Genomic DNA, 17,309 nt, shown 5'->3' on the forward strand with positions numbered 1-17,309 from the left:
TAATAAAAGACATATGAAATAGGTTTATGAATAACCACCTGGATTATATTCAAACGTGTTAGAAAATAGGCCTAAACACATTTTAAGGAGGCACTTACATTCTTAGTGAGTGAGACTGTTGATGTTGGGGGGAAAAATTATCAAACATGGTGGGGGGTGGGAGGTGGAAGCTCATTTCATGGGTCTGCTATTTTTTCTTGCCAAGACTAATTTTGATTTTGCTGGCCTCAATTGTTTACAGTAATTTTATTTGCGGGAAGTGTATGCATCAGCAAAAACTCTTAATGATGTTAAATAATATAGAAACTACAGAAATCACAGCACTCCAGAAGTGTGTAGGGGAGCATTGCGCACTCTGGATGAACAACTGGAGTGCTTGGACTTGGAGTTCCTGATTTCTTTGTTCTTAACAGCCCTTCATAGCTTTGAGCAAATGACTTCCCTTTTTTTTTTCCACTGTCATTGATAAAATGGGATAATAATATTTAAGCACAATATTTCATAAAGATGTTGTGCAGACCCATTAATAAATCCATTTGCAGATCTTTGATTACCTTCAGTATATCAAAATGTCACTACTGAGCTTGCTGACTGCAGTTATTTAACTTCCTAGTTCTAGTGAACTCTGAGATTATAAAATGATACTTAGTGGCATAACTTAGGATGCAACTAAAACTATCACCCTGAAAGTCAGTTCAATGCTCATCCGCTACTTCTTAGAAAAAGCTATAAAGTACACAGATTGTTTTTTCTTCAGTTATTATAAAGATTTATTTGATCTCTAGCTCTAATATCCACTGAAGGTTTTCTCTGTCAGTATTAGCTGCTTAGATCAATAAATTGTGATACTGATCTCCAGAGAAGTCAATGTCTGCCAACTATCATTGCAGTGCTTAGCCTTGTTGAAAAGCAGTTGTAGCAAATTAAATTGGCTTCTGTCAGTGGATGATACACAGTGGATGATCCATAATTTATGGTACAATTAACGAAGGTACCTATGATACATAGGCCTCTACCTAGAGAAGATCAGATTAAAGACTGGGTTTGTAGAGAGAAAAATCCCAATTTATGAGGTGGGGTGAGTCTGTTTTCATTTAAAGAACAATTGCTGAAGACTGGAAGATGACTACTGTTTTCAAAGGAGCATGGTTTTAACAATGTGCATTTATATATACTTGATCTTCTGGATTGCTGGAAAAAACACTGACTACATTCTCTAATTTGCCATTAGACAATCTACGTCAGTATATGCAGGTTTATGAAACATTCTGTTTTGAGGCAGGTATACACAAATGGAAAAAAACAAACCAAGCCAGTGACTACTTTAACACAGCTCCAGAAAGAACTGCTTTCTCTTTAATCTAGCTAAAAAGGTGGGAATCTGTCCTCAAGCAGGATCCCGATCCTGGATCTCCAATCAGGATGCAGAAGTGGGAAAAGTCTATTCTCTTAGATCTCTTTTCTTCCTTTGCCTTGTTATCAAGAAATTTCCCGATAGTTAATCACATTTTTAACATTACTCTCTGAAGAGAAATGATTAGCATGGCCTAGCAGTAACTCCATCATACCCGTTCAGTTGTACAATGAGGATGATGTATATTTAGGCTGATCAGCTGTAGAAATTAGAAGAATATTTGAGCATTGATCGTTGTAATTATGCAACAATTATTGGCAAAATTCTAATAATGTTCATTTGCTGGATTTTAACAGCCTGCTCCAAATTAAAAAAATGGACTAAAAGCACTGAAAGAAAAGCTCACAGGGTTGTTTTCATCATAGAATCATAGAATGGTTTGAATTGGACACGGGCAAGATAGTATTTTCTAAACTGTTGTTCTGAGAAATACTTTAACTGCTTGGTATTCAGGCATTTAAAAAATGGAGTTTAGGTGATTAAAGCTTTGGAACATTCTGTGCCCTCCGGAACACTCAGAGGTTTCTAGTGACACAGGGAAAAGGCTCAGTTTACAAAACCCAGCTGTGGTATCACTGTGCATCCAAAATACATTTTAAGATGTTACAGTTACACAGCAAAGTACTGCAAAATTAGGAGCTGTCCTAATTTACCTAATTTTGCCTAATATGTATAATTATGGTACAAATGATGTTTAACATCTAGTACAATTTATAGGATATGATTATAGCCTAATAGTGTAGCATCTTCTAGTTAATTTATAACTAAAATCTTATCAACTTTAAGCCAGACGTAGTGAGTGATGCTTTTATGAGAACAGAATTGATTTAGGCAACATCAAATAAAAAGTCCTCGTTGGGTGAATTCCTCACAGAGGTAGGTTTTTTTGTGTATGGGGGGCTTTAGACTGCAAAGTGTGATTATGACAAATACCCCATGGACAGTAAATATAGGTGGGAGGTGTGATGATGTTTGAAATCGTTGATATGTCCCTTCAGGAGGGCAAGCTTACATCTCTCAAAGGACTGATTAGTTTAGAAGGTTTTTTTTTTAATAGCTCGAGAAACAATGATTTTGGTACTGTCTCACTCAGTTCTCCACTATAATGTACTGTGTTAGCGCCATTGGATTTAATTAATTTACACTGGCAGAGAAGCTACTCTGCATTCCTTAGGGAGGAAAATTACTGAAGTTGTTGGGGGGCCACCGAGGGTGCGTATACATGGACAGTTGTAACCAGACCCAGGCTCTTCTGCCAATGCTCTTATCCGGCCAGACTTAAACCATTTACAGTCCAGATGCTATATAGTCATGGTGCCCCTACTAACATCCCCGACCTCTCAGCAGCCTTTCTAGTTCAGGCACGATGCCACATCAGCCTGGCAACGAGACCTGAGCTGGCTCATGTCCAGTCATCACAGAAGACTGGATATTTTTCTGAGGCCATCGTGTGGATGTTCCCTGAGAAGATTTCTCAAAGCAACTTCAGCATCCTCATGGCTGTTCGACCCTTGTTAGATTCCAGCTATCACTGAAGAACTTGCAGCTCATGTAGCATACAGGTACCAATCTGCTTTGCAGATTTTCATACTGAAGCTGTTTCAGTGAAAGTTTGAAGTGCCTTCCTGCGCACTTCTAATTGCAAATTAGGGTGCTTGATTTGGTTTGGAAAGCAGGTACTTAATTTTTTTTTCCCTCTTAGTTTTTTTTTATTCTGTGTAAATTAAAAGACAAATTGTCCTCAGCTGAGCTGTCGGCTTTGAGGCAGAATGTTCTCACAGAGGAGGTCTCCAGTTTTGTCTGCACTTTGAGTTTCATCTAAAAGAGCTACGTTTCACTTCCTTTTAGTAAATATTATCAGCCAGTTTCCTTGATGATCAAGTGCAGGAGTCTGTGTTAAAATTTATAATGTTTCTGAATAGCAGAGCTATGGATTCAACAAAGATATTGGCTTTCTGGCATGTTATAATCTCCCTTATTCCTAAACAACTTCTCTGCGTTCCAAGGGTTGTAAACTACCTGTCTCTCTCTTTTTCTTAGGAAATAATTACCATGGACCCCACCTTTATCCTTTACTTGCATCCCATTTATTTAGCAAGTAACTGTTTTCTTTTCTTTCAGATATGGTGTAACTGGTAAACTCAGCAATTTTCTCAGTGGGTGTTAACTTTGAAGTTTGTGCCCTCTATTTTAGATCTGACATAGGGATTTTGTACCCACAATTTAGTCTCAGTTTTCATCCTGTACGAATTGGTTGAATAAAATACGGTATCTCTGCATAAAAATCTTCTCATGAATGAACTGTTAGAATTTCGTGGGTGGTGTGGTATTCTTCACTTGCAGAATTTGGGCTTATCGAAGGGGTCGTAATAGATTCATAGCGATGTGAAACCAGATATCTGATTAGTTAATTGCATAAGTTGAATTCATTAAATCGTTCTGCATTGCAATGCCACACTGTGAAAAGGAAATGAACTTCTGGCCTATGCAAACCTGTTTTTTTATATTCTCCATTACATCTTTTTTGTTTTATTGTTGGTGGTGGATTTTTTTCATTTTAGCACTTAAGGACTTATTTCCCAAGAAATAACATATATTCTAGTTTTCTCCAAATCAGTCTTGGTACTGTTTGTGTATTTTTTTTAAATCCAGATTTTGTCCTTCTATTATTATTACCATTACAAATTATTAAGAGTTTCCACACTTCTTTTCATATATGTCACATCTGTAAAAATAATGAGCATGCTAACCAACAGGTTACTGAAATATTACCTAAAAAAGAGTCGGGTTTTAGATCAATCTTTCAAGCATTTTAACTGGATAAGTCCATTGAAATGTACATAATGAAGTACATAATGAAGTGTATCATTATTAACTTTGCTGTTCATTGTATATTGCTTTCCTCATAATTTTGTCTTCTAACTTTACTTTTGGGCTATCCAAAAATGAATTAAAAAAATAGTATATCATAGCTTGTTCTATATGAACAAATTTTTGTGTTCTCAGTTATTCTCTTGTAGTAGTCTTGTAGACACAGTGTGTTTGCATATTTGTGCATATGTTTCAGTCTTTGAATGGGGTGTTCATTGAAAATAAAGAAAATGCAAAGTACGTTCCCATTAGTGAAATACTTGCTCTTACTAATTAAAGGTAAATACAGTACAGATTGCAGTTGCTTTGTCAATCTAATTCTCTTGGATTTTCAGTGTTGGCTTTGAGCTCCTTTTTTTTATCCCAAAATGTAAAGTGTCCGTAGAACTTGATTGGAAATTCAATCTCCTGTGTGCTTTTCTTTCAGAGTACGGACATGAGTCCAGCTAGTAGCACCACTTCACTCCCTGTTAGCCCTCTTCCTGAGGAGCCATTATTTTTCAAGGTACAGTTAATTAATTTCATAATAATTGTTGTGTATGAATTTTGGCTTATCATGTTATCTAGTATACTATAAAGTGCTATTATTACTGCTTCCTTTTCTTTAAATTACTGTGATATCAGCAGATGTTCTTATCTATATACCATGTAGTTTTCAAGAAATACCTAGAATAAAACATTTTTAGTTTTGAGAGGATTATTTTTCCATCACACTAGAGCTATAAACCATTATTTATAAGACTGTATTTTTATCCATCTCATGTGCTGGTGATACATTTTGATATGTGCATTCCTTTATGTGTGTGTATGTCATTTTCCATTAAGAGATTTCTCTTTATATTGCATTTCAAGTACATATTTTAATGAAACAATGATTAGTTACCACAAAGATACAGGAGACATTAAAGATATGTCAAAGAACAGTTTTGACTTAAATCCGGTGTAAGCCACAGGCCTGTAATTGGAGTTAATTTTAATAATAAATGATGGGACCAGTGGAGGTACATATGGGATATCCGTGGTCAGCTGTTTACTGATTCTCATTCCTCTTTTGAGGTTTAATGTTTTCAAGACCCCCTAGCTCTCAATCAGATTTGGCTGAAATTGAGCAACGTTGTGCCAAGATGCTAGAGCACACACATCTTTTTGCCTTGGGAAACCACATTAAATGCACATTGAAGTCTGCTCAACATTATAAGGCAGATTCAGTGGTTATTGTTTATCCCTGTGCCTGGGAAACCACTGTGAAGATAGGTCACATACAAAGAAATGGGCTGTTCAGCTCAGGTAAAGGTGTAAGAGGCAAGAAAATCTAGCTTGAAATAGTTAGAATAAACTCTCATGCCTAATTTCTCAGCTGAAGTAAGCAAACTGCTCTATTTGCATCAGGAGCACTCTGACAAATACACCGTAGAGCCTTTATGTATTTTTAAAGGAAATGGTGCTTCTGTAGCTCAAAATGGGTTATATATGGCTTCTTTGAAGTGGAATAGTTGCTGTAATAAAAAAAATGAAGGTATTTCTTCATATTAAAAGTCTCCTTCCTTTATATTTTATAGAAGAAAATGGTACAAGAAACTGAAAAAAAAGGGCAGGAAGCATTATTTAATCTTTCATTTTCAGTCAGTTTTCAAAACAGGAAACATTTTCCATTGGAATTCAAGTAAAATGGAGGCCAGACCAGGAAAAAGTCAAATACATCTCACAGCCAATGCCCTTAAGTAGAAATAAAAGCAATAGAAAATGTAACGGTTTCTGTTATTTCTCCCTGACTCACTCCAAGAGAGAGCAATATTGTTCCAGTAGTAATGTGAATGACTGGTTTTACAAGCCATAACCCTCTCCAAATACTGTCAGTCTATAATATTGGCTTTTGATGACGGGATGATGCATTTCCCTTAGCAACATGATAATAACCTTTCCCACCTCCTTGCAGTAGAAATGAAGATTGAAAAAGAAATTCCATTCAGTGGTTCTGAAAACACATACGTAACGAAGCAGGACAGTATAAACGCTGCGTCTCTTTGGGATAGTTGAATATCTTTGAGCTAATGAGCTTTTATATTAGACTGTGAAATGAAACCAAGCCCCTATTCTCAATTGTACCTGGTTTTATACCAAGAAAGAGAACTCTCCTTACTTGGATTTATCAATTCATCTTCAAAGCAAAGTCTGCATTTCTGCATAAAGAAAGAATGCAAATCCTGTCATCATAATCTTATTACATCCAACTTCACCAAAGCAGATGCTTGTGATTTTTAATCCACAGGATATTAGCTCTATAAATATGAAGGAGAACCTAAGCTTGTTCAAAAACATTTTAAGATTTTGAATTTAATCTAAAGAAAGTCAGAAGCAAGATTCCCGTGGGAGTGCTTGCATGTTGCATCTCAGCTCTGGTAACACTGAACTCAGCTACCATTTTCACAGTATATTGCGCATGCTGTGACATGCAGCACTGCCAGAAAGAGCCAAAAAATGTGAGACTGTACTCAGGAGTATTTGGAGGAAAGTCTTTTCCAGTACAGCAAGAGATACTCCACCTTAGTCCATTGTATACTATTATTTTAATGGAATATTTATAGGGTTCTTTTTGTTAAGTCAGTACCTTTAAAGGAGTGTTAGTGATACCCAGCAAAAGGAATAGAAACTTTTAAGTAAGAAATAAGGGTCGCCAACTCCAATGCTATTTAATCCTAAAAGCAACCCTGAGAAAATGAAAACATAAAAGTATCATTAATGCCATTCAGCAGCTTTTGCTCCATAACTCTTATAAATAGTGACATAGCAATGGAAGTTGATTTTCCTTGAGGAAAGAAAAGCTTTGCGCAGTACCAGTACAAGCAATTTTTCGTGTGGCTTCGGGTTTCCTTCTCCCTGTGGAGTTAGTGACACGCGTGCATTCGGAGCAGTCTTCCCTAGCTGTGCTCTTTAAAAGCTTAGAAAAACATCCCGTTCAGACATGTATGCAGACAGTGCACTTTTGAAAAGCTTTTCTAAGCCAATTTTTGATAAAACGCTCATAGGCATTTCTTTTTAGTGAGGGTTATTTTTATGTCAAATTTCAGCTTTCAATCCCCTGCTGTTTTCCGTGGTTAAAGCTATTTAAAAAAGCAAAATCTTTTTCCGTGTTATAGGAGAAGTTTATTTCTTCTCTCACAAAAGAACATCTTCTTTCTTGGTGGTTTTGCACTTAAACTTTTCTGTAGGGAAGAATCTTCCTTTGAACAGAAGTTTATCCTTCTGTCCCTATATAATATTTCTTGAAGAATTCGAGCCTTATCTCGGGCAAAAAAGTTATGTCACAGCTGGAAAATTTCAGAATTAAGAATTTGAAATACAACAGAGGAGAATGGTATTTGTCATGCAACCTTAACACAAGTGTTATTCTACATTATAATAGCAAAACTGTAGCTGGATCAAATGTGAGTGATTTTTAATTATGACTACTTATATCTGTGCTCACAAGCTGTAATTAAAAATAATCTTGCCTTTCATTTAGAAGATCAGTGAAGGAGGGAATATTTCTGGCAGGTCAACTTACCAAGCAATGTCTCATCAATTTTTTAGAACCTCTTCCTTTCTCCTATTCATTATACAGTGCTTTATTATAATAGTATTTTATTATTTTTTATATTATTCTAAAATATAGTGACAGGCAGTTTTAAGAAGGGATTTGTGACAGCCATTTAGTACATGAGATATCTAATATTACCTAATTATACATTATCTGTTATAATGAGCACTAGTCTCACTGGTTATTAGCCACAACCAAATTGTAAATAGTAACAATAATAGTAATTTATTATAGCAATGTTTAATTGCATTTGAATTCCATGATTAATCTCAACCATGCTTTACTAATTGGCGTTAAACATAAGAAAAAAAGCCTTACATTCTTTCCTTTCTGCTTTGAGAGAGCTGAGAGTTTCCTTCAGCATTTATTATCTTACTGTGTTCTGACTTCTGTAATTAATACTCTTGATGCTAATTCCCTGAGTAAGAAATGGAAGTGCCAGCACAAGTAGCAAAAGCTAACAGTCCTTAGAAGTGTTAGCACTCTATAGGTCTAATAAGGTATAGGTCTATACTAATAGTTTTGCCATTCATCCTGCAGCTCTACAGGCTCTGTAAACGCAGATCTTTGCAGTCAGTAATGTGCATGACTCTGTGGCAGCTCATGACATTTGTGCATATAACTTTAACAAGAGATAAATTTTCCATCTGGTCTGTAATCAGATTAATATTTTTAGTGCAGATGTTTGGAATAATCAATATGACAGTCACAGTAATGATCGCCGGTTGGCCAAGGCAACTTATCTTTGAGAGTGTGACTTTACTTATCTAGTGGAAGAATGAGGTCTTGTTCTAACCTGGTCAGCAACAATGACAACAAATAGGGCCTATACTTCAAAAAGCTTCTTATGCTAGTTGATACACAGCCAGCCTATTTACCCTCTCTTCCTTAAATGCACTATTTTCAATATTTTAAGTATTTGCTGGCACTCTTTGAGTGTATTAATGTATTGTTTCTTTTTGTTTTCAAAATGGACTCTGAAATAATCACATAGACATTATGACCCATGGGCAGATACAGGTCGGAGTTCAGTGGTCCTCTTTCATGGGCTGGAGGCCTCATTAGCTCTTGTCCCTCCCATTCCACTCTCCACATGAATTTCTGCCTCCACTGGGTAGCACTTAAGCTCTGAAACCTTGGTGTTTTTTTTTTTTGTTACAGAAATATTTTTTGTATTTCTACTAAAGTGAATAGAGTTATAGAAGTGTGACTCACTCAACCCCACCTCTCCTATTCTACCTCTCTGATCTCCAGCTTATTTTAAACCAGTCTCTCATCATTCTTCCATGGTTTAATCGATTCCTCCCACTCTTTAATTTCCTGTATCAGTATTTGCCTTCTCTGTGACTCCTTACGTCTTACTGGTGTAGCAAAGGCTTTCAAATCACAGCAGCCTTCTACCTTTAATGAAAGCCTTCAATTTGTAATTTCTGAGGAAAGACTTATACATCTGGTTTGTTTCACAGTCTTTATCATCGTAATATATGAGATTTGCAAAACCACTGAATTTAGTCTGAAGGTAGGAGTGAGAGGTAGGTCTTATGGGTCCTGTTGCAGGAAGCATTTATGCATCTATTCACTCTCTTTTCCTTGTTCTCAGTAGCTGTGTGCACTTTTCCTAGGGAACAGGGCTCTGCCAGCAGGTCTATCTTAGGAGAACCACATCACCTGTTTCATCAGTAATATGATGAAATGGATACGATTTCATCAGCTCATCCAGCAGGGTGTGGATGTGGCTGTGAAATTCTCCTCCTAAGCTTTAGCTGATATGAAATGGAGTGACAAAGAATAACATCATCAAAATAAAGCTTAATGGAAGAAAAAAAATGAATATGTATATATACTTACCCAATTTTCCCTTGACCTAGTAATTTATTTCAGGTCTTAGTTTATCCTGGACTGTAAACTGAGTCTGGGAAATAAGTTGTCTCTCTCCCAACATGCTCTGTGTCTGCCACTGATTCTGACTTCTTGCTTATGTTGAAAATACACTACCTTTATGGCCAAGTTTGAACACATCTGTGTGTACCTTGTATGTGTCCATTGAACAAGCTGTCCTGTACACAAGGGAACCAGAAATATCTACCTCTTCCTGCAGATTTTGAAAGGAGGAGATATAGAAGGCGATGGAGCACTGTATAATCTGAAAATACTGCTATACTATTTTAGGAATACTGTATGCGAATTAATCATTCAGGTAACGTTACTGCTTAGCTACTTCAGGTTATTAGACTTCCCTACGTGAAAGTACTTAATTTAGCTCTCTTAGGGGAAATTGGGTCAGCAAGAAGAAACAAATAGACTAATAAGCTATGTCCCAAGGCAGAGTAAAGACCAGGACAAAAGATTGCCTCCTGGGCTGGGGCTTCATCCTTGTTTGGTTAGTGGCACTAATTAACCAATCTAAGTGTAATGAAGTGTTAAAAACCAGACTGCAGAAAAGAGTGAACATCAAGAACCCCTCAATAGATCTTCTTTTCTGAATGACTGATTTATAGTTAAGGAAGAATTTATCACCCATACAAAAGCGGTCTCGAGTGCCTGTGGGTAATGTATACCTGCCAGGCTTCATGTATGGAGAAGACAGACAAATATTTACACATTCTGAACGCAAGATGGTATTTCCTGAGATTACCATTTCCTTCAGGGCTTGCAGCTCAAAGTTTGGTCTGAGTACAAAATACTTCAGGAAAGGTAATAGCTGAAGGCCTTAACACCTGAAATGCAGGATTGTTCAAGAAAACTTTTGTGAGCTCAGAAGTACAGTTGTCCTGGTACAAGGACATTTTACAAGATGTAGCTTTTTTTTTTCTCTTTTTTTTTCCTCTTTCTTTTTTTAATTTTAATATTTATTGCAGGGAGCATAGGTATAACACATGTTATTTCCCATTATTACTGAAAGAATGAGGAATGAGACTGGGAACTACGCCTGTATTGCCTGATTTCTGTCTTCCTCTATGCCTTGATCATAGCTGCCTTTCTTTCCCCATTTTTGGGAACATGCATTCTCTTTTCTTTTAGTATATTTTCCTTAATTCATTGAAACTTTCTTCATAGAGTGAGGGTTCATTCAATATTTCAAAATTGCAAGCCATTGGCTTAGGCAAAATTAGGCAAAATTAGGCAAAATTTTAATGCTATGAATTCAGTTGTTTTCTGAGCAAGCCACATAGTGAAAAAAGGATTAATGTCTATCTTACTAAAATCTCCAAAAGCAACCAGAAACACACATGTTGCTTCAACCATAGTCATGCAGAAGGTTCATCATTACTTTTTTACAGTTAACAGGGTTTCCAGCATAACTTAAAAATTAATATAATCAGTACTGCAAGGGTAAATATTAGGTTCATTCAGGTTTCTTCCCTCAGGCAGACACACGATCACACAATGTATTCTGATACATACCTACAGGGTAAGTTTTTCCTGCTAAGTACTCTAAGATTAAAAAGTCATAAACCTTGTAGCATTGCAGGTTGCTGAAAACATGTTATCACTAAGACTATGAAAAAAGATTTCCTTGAAGTTCCATGGGAGGATCCCGATATCCCCAGTCAGACCGCTTAAAGTTCTTCGTCCTAATCATCTCAATACAGATAGTAAATCCTCATAATTTCCCTCGGCTAGGGACTGATAGCATAAGTAAATCTCAGGGAGGACACTGGAATTTGGAAAATATGGTGAACGTTCTTTTAGTGAGCAGAATTCCAAGGGGTTCTGTAAATCAATGATACAGTGCCCATTGACTACAGTGGCATGTGCCTTCAGGCCATGGATGGCATGAATTATGTCAGAGGCACCGATTACTTTAGAAGTGAAAATGTGAATCTGTACTGACTGTTTTAACCCCATCAATTATTTTAGAAGTGAAAATGTAAATTCATCTTGACCATTCCAACCCAAGAATATTTTTTGTTGTTGTATTGTTGTAAATGAGATAAAATTGTAGTGTTTTCATAAATTTCATTCAGTGTAATTAAAATCTAGGATTGTTTGCAATGCAAGAATTTATTTAATAATAATGATTCAGTTTCCAGTATATGTTAGAACAACAGATGTTTTCTTCCTACAATAAATGAAACAAACTGGGGATTTGAAAATGGGTTCCCTACATCTCAGAGAAGTATTCTCACAGTAGTAAACGGTCTCGCTTTCTGGCGGGCGATTGCATTTTCCACCCAGAAAACATGGAAATCTAACATGGTTTTGAAAAAAAGTTTCAGCTTCATCAAATAAAAGTTTTCAAATGGAAAACATCTGTTAAAAAGTTCCTTGACTCTTCCATTAAAACATGTATGAGCAACTTTCCCAGTGTCTAAATAAGTAATGTTAATAACCCAGCCACATGTTTTCAAACATAATCCTTTACTGTAGGAAATACAGGGTTGGTGTTTTGAAATTCTTATCAAGTTGGATGTCTCAAAAATACGACACTAAAAATAACTGACTGATTTTGATAATGCTCTCCTAGAGTTTAAAGAGACAGATATTTTGGTGAGCAATTTAGACAGCCATTAAGGAGGGTGGGATATATTCTGTTAATTTTAATCACCTGGAATTAAAAGCAAGACTTAATTGCTGAAACAGACACCTTGTGCCACTTAAGAAACCCATCTATATCCTGCCTTTCCTTTCCCTCCCTCTATAGTAGAGCAGACGAAGTACTGAGATGTGATGAGTGTTGCTTTGCTGTAGTTTGATTTTTGTTGTGTTCCTGGTTTCGTTGTTTTTTTGTTGTTGGTGGTGTTTTTTTGGGGGGTTTTTTGTTTTTGTTTTTTTTTTTCTCGTTTGAGTTTCTCGCTTGGCCATGATGTATTTATTGGTAAGTTATAATCTCACTTGCAAACCACATGCTTATGCTGGGCTGTTTAATTTTGCTGAGGAAACTGGCTTGTGTGGGAGGCTTTGATTGTGTGATACAACTGAACTAGGTGACTTACAATGTTTGTTCGGGTCTTTACAAATGCTGTTCATCTTCCCACCAACCTTTGCATGGTTGCATAAAGTTGAAGCTAGTTCTGTATGAAAACAATAATTTTCCTTGTATTTAAATATTGGAAGTTTGACATGGTTATAGTATTATTGGGTAAGTTTCTTGTTTCTGAAAGGTGTGATGTACTCTGATTTTAAGCCATAGGGTGTGCATTCCATTTACTCTCTTCCCTCTTCATTGCTTCCAGTACAGTTCAGTACATTGATGATTAGTAATGAAATATTATTTGTGCGTTTAAGGTGACCTTTTTATGCCTCATCATTTGTTCAAGAATCATCAAGTTGTCTTTTGCCTTTTTTACACAAATTTTTAAAAAAGGGGACAAGTAAAAGAACATCTGTCTTTGTTTGTTGAAGGGTTCTTAAATGATCTGGAAAAAAAAGGAGACTCGGGAGAAACCTTATCGCTCTCTACAACTATCTGAAAGGAGGTTGTAGCGAGGTGGGTATCACTCTCTTCTCCCAAGTAACAAATGATAGGACAAGAGGAAACAGCCTCAAGTTGTGCCATAACATTTATGTCCAAATAATTGTATGTTTTGATGGGATTAAGATTAGTAAGGGCATTGCGGATCAGGATATATGAACAATGAATGTGTAGATATCCTTAAGTACAGAACTGGGGATGTGAAAAGGGATAGGAGAAATCCTTTTCTATTGATGAGTAGTTCAGTTCAGTTCCTAGACAGCAGAATGAAGTTCATAACTGTCAGCAGCACAGTTGCTCTTTGTTAGGAATTGGGAATAACAGCGACCTCCTAATCAGTTCTTTACTCAGTAGTGTTTACTTTCAGCAGTATTGTTTAGTCCCAACCATAATTTGATTAAAGTCACCTTGGAACAGGCTTTTCATCCCCTAGTGATTCTGTTTCTCTGGTATATATCTCTCTCACTTGAAATCAACATTACCATTTGCTGTAATCGTTACATTTCTGGATGTCGTCAGTAACCAAAAAGTAACCAAAAAAGGAATGAACAGGCATGATTGATTTTTTGTGAAATTTCATATTTATGTGGAAGGGAGAAGCACACAATGCTCCACGTGACTGTAAGAGCAAATCTTTGTTTCTGGTGATTCTAACAAGATGTGTAAATAGCCAGTTTATTTGAATAAATCAGTAAACAGAAGTAAGGTTCAGGAGAAAAATCAGTGTATCTAAAACTGAACAAAGGGAAGATTGGGTCTGAGGAACAGAGAGTTGTTTTCAAGACCAATTAAATATGTTTTTACAGGCAACGTCAAACAAATTGCTGAGGTTTTTTGTTTACTTTTCACTAAAATGGCTGGAACCTCACCTCTTTCACAGGCTGCTATGTCTGCATCAAATTTAAAATGCCTAGGAAACACACACTGACTGAAAATCTGCAGGGTATAATTGTGTATCTTATAAAAATAGATGCAATAAATACATGAAAATGATAAATAAGAAGAAAACTGGTGACAGTGAATGTTTAAAATAAAGCAGTTAATTTGGCATGCCAGTGTTAAAGAATTTAGGAATTTTACACACACAGAGACATAAAAGTTACTAAGTTTTTTGTACTACGAGAGAAAAATTTTAAAGATATTAAATAGTGTTTTCAAGCTGGTATTGCAACCATGAAGCAGGATGAAGTTACGATACTGTTTGAGAGGTGAACTAGGAATATAACGTTGACTTGTTATTGTTTCTGCGTGATTAGATTGCTATAGGTCAGTTTTCTTTGATTAAATTTTCAGTCTCTTTGGACATAAAATAAATGTTCCTGTATTTACAAGCTCAACAGGCCAGTGTCTTTCTGCAAGCAGTTGTGGACGTGCATTCGCTGCTCTGTGCATAGTGTGCTCTGCTCACTGAGCAGCACTAAGAGGAGGGATTTTGTGGAAAGGAAAGGAGTTTGTTGAACCTGACCACTTGAATTCTAGTTGTTGTATCAATACAGAATTAAATTTGGATGAGAAACTATTTTCTTGTCCTATGGAAATGTCAAACATTTCAGACCTTCTCCTGCTTTGTACAGGGATGAAACAAGCAGATCATGAGCCATCTCATTCGCCAGCCCCTGGTTATAAGCAGCAAAGCCTTTAGCTGTAAGGTATTTGTCATAATTAGAAATGACCAGAATGGTACTTGTGGCTTCTTGGTATCTTCATTATTTTGCTTTGTGCTCTGCTATATTCTTGAGGATGCTCCTTCAATTACAAGTTTGTATATTTGGTTATTATTACCAAGCTTGTAAACATTTTGAATGAATAATGCATACAGTCCTTTAAGTTATTAATCCTTTAACCCTTTGGTTCAGTCTCCTCTTTTGAATATCTTTATCCTCTCTCCCTGTACAACCACAGAATGGTAGATTCCAGTAGTCTTCATCTGATTTCCATAATTATTCTCAGTGATGCATGAGGATGAATGCAAATTTGTTAGCAAAATGATAATTCCTTATGACAAGAAAAAAAATACGCAGAATTATCTGTCCAGAAATTAAAACAACATTATTATTGGGTTTAATCTATTTTATGAAGCAGTATGCACCTCTAGACAGAAAGAGGTCCTTAGCGTAAATGAAATTAATTGGGGAAAAAACCCACAAATGTTATGAAGCTGTCATTTTTTTTATATATATATATATATATCAGTACTGCAGTCATAAAAATGCTATCACATATCATCTGGATAGCTTCAGCATACAAATTTGAGGCGACTGATCATCATAAATATTAATTAATTCTGAGGTGCCGAGGCCCTTGCAAACACTGATCCTCATAACACTCATAGGTTGAAGAGGTGTTCCTTTCCTTTCACAGAAAGAGTCTTGAGGTATTTCCACTGTACTGGTGATACTGCACACTGTCCTGGTCTCGGACTGAGAAGCTGATTCTGCTTTTCCTGGTTTCAATTTCCAGCTGTTAGTTATCCCTCACCAGCCTGTGTCTTACTTCAAATGAAGTGCCTGCTCTATGTGTTTGAAGAGCTTGGTACAGTGATTACTCTTCTCGGTGGTACCCAGTGACAGGACAAGGGGCAATGGGCACAAACTGAAACATGGGAAGTTCCATCTCAATATGAGGAAAAACTTCTTTACTTTGAAGGTGACAGAGCACTGGAACAGGCTGCCCAGGGAATCTGTGGAGTCTTTCTCTGGAGATAGTCAAAACCCACCTGAATGTGACCCTGTGCAACCTGCTCTAGGTGAACCTGCTTTGGCAGGGGGATGGACTGGATGATCTCCAGAGGTCCCTTCCAACCCTAACCATTCTGTGATTCTGTAGGCTCTTGCAGGCCAGAGGCTGGAGGCTTGTTATTTCACACAGCACGAGCCAAAGGGAGTCCAGGCCCTGCAGTTGCAGTGTTTCTGGGCAGCCGATTGTGCCAAAGATGTCCAATTCAGGATGGGTGAATGGATGGACAGATGGATGGATGTCAGATAATGTCAGATGGACCATGCCACTTCTTTCCTGTGTAATGAAGGAATAACGGCTCCCCAGGTCCCTTCCAAAGCATAATATGTGCACTATTGGACACCACTGACCTATAGATTGGACCAGTGACTGAAGTAGTAATTAAAATTGCCATCGTAATAATTGTGACCAATGTACTTTGTACCCGCATTAAATTAGTCTGAAGGCAGATCAATGTAGAAGAGATACTTTTAACCTGACTTTTTTACATTACAGCACTTAGAGTGCTGCCAGGGAAATTCATCAAAGGGTTCAGATGGAAAGATACCCCTGCAGATATACACTATACATAAGCTGTGCTACACTACTTTTCAGCCATACTGGCCTGTTATCAGCAATTTTTTTTTTTTTTGCGGTTGAGACGTAGTTATTATAAGATGAACTTAGGCTTAAGAATGATTAAAGGAAGTTACCTGTGAGTCCTTTGGGTTAAGGAAGTACATTTTCTTTAAATGAATCAAGTAACATCTTCATTCCTTGGTATGTGAGTGTTATGGGGGTAGAAAAAAAAAAACAAAACACAAAAACAACTGACTGTCACGCTGTGGCTAATAAAGCATTGGGCTGTTGAGCAAAACCAAGCATTTGGCAGCATAACAAAGACATTTAGTGGAATTCACCAGTTGTTGGGTTAAATCAACAAAAGCCATCTTTCTTTACCCTGCATGAATTCAGTTTATCAGGTGGCTCTTTCCATCTGTTATTTTTTTCCTGTCCTGTCTTAAATAACAGCATATTCATCATTTCACCCTCTTGACTCAGTTTTCGCTCTGTGATATCAACTGTAACAGAATAGAATTATTGCACAAAATACCACATGGCTAACACCAGAAAATCTCTTCTCTATAAATATCTTACCTAAAAAAGGGTTCAAATACAGTCTGTGATGTGACAGCTGATGTTAAGCCTGTTTTTTAAATAAAAATGTTCATGAACTATATGATGAGAGAGATACGCTGCTAGTATGCATAGAGGATACCTTTTGTGCCATTGGAAAAAAAGATGTTGTGAAAAAT

The 17,309-nt window shown here is 36.6% G+C and overlaps 1 protein-coding gene across 2 annotated transcripts in view; it reads left to right on the forward strand.

The window, feature by feature from the left end:
• CCSER1 (coiled-coil serine rich protein 1) overlaps nucleotides 1-17,309 on the forward strand; it is a 680,898-nt gene that overhangs the window by 283,223 nt on the left and 380,366 nt on the right. For both annotated transcript variants that reach the window (XM_068404065.1, XM_068404066.1), the window contains exon 6: nucleotides 4,713-4,790. In XM_068404065.1, coding sequence (XP_068260166.1) covers nucleotides 4,713-4,790 — 78 coding nt within the window. The remainder of the gene's footprint in view (nucleotides 1-4,712; nucleotides 4,791-17,309) is intronic.

Source organism: Nyctibius grandis, chromosome 6, assembly GCF_013368605.1.
Source record: "Nyctibius grandis isolate bNycGra1 chromosome 6, bNycGra1.pri, whole genome shotgun sequence".
In the NCBI taxonomy this organism is placed as follows: domain Eukaryota; kingdom Metazoa; phylum Chordata; class Aves; order Nyctibiiformes; family Nyctibiidae; genus Nyctibius; species Nyctibius grandis.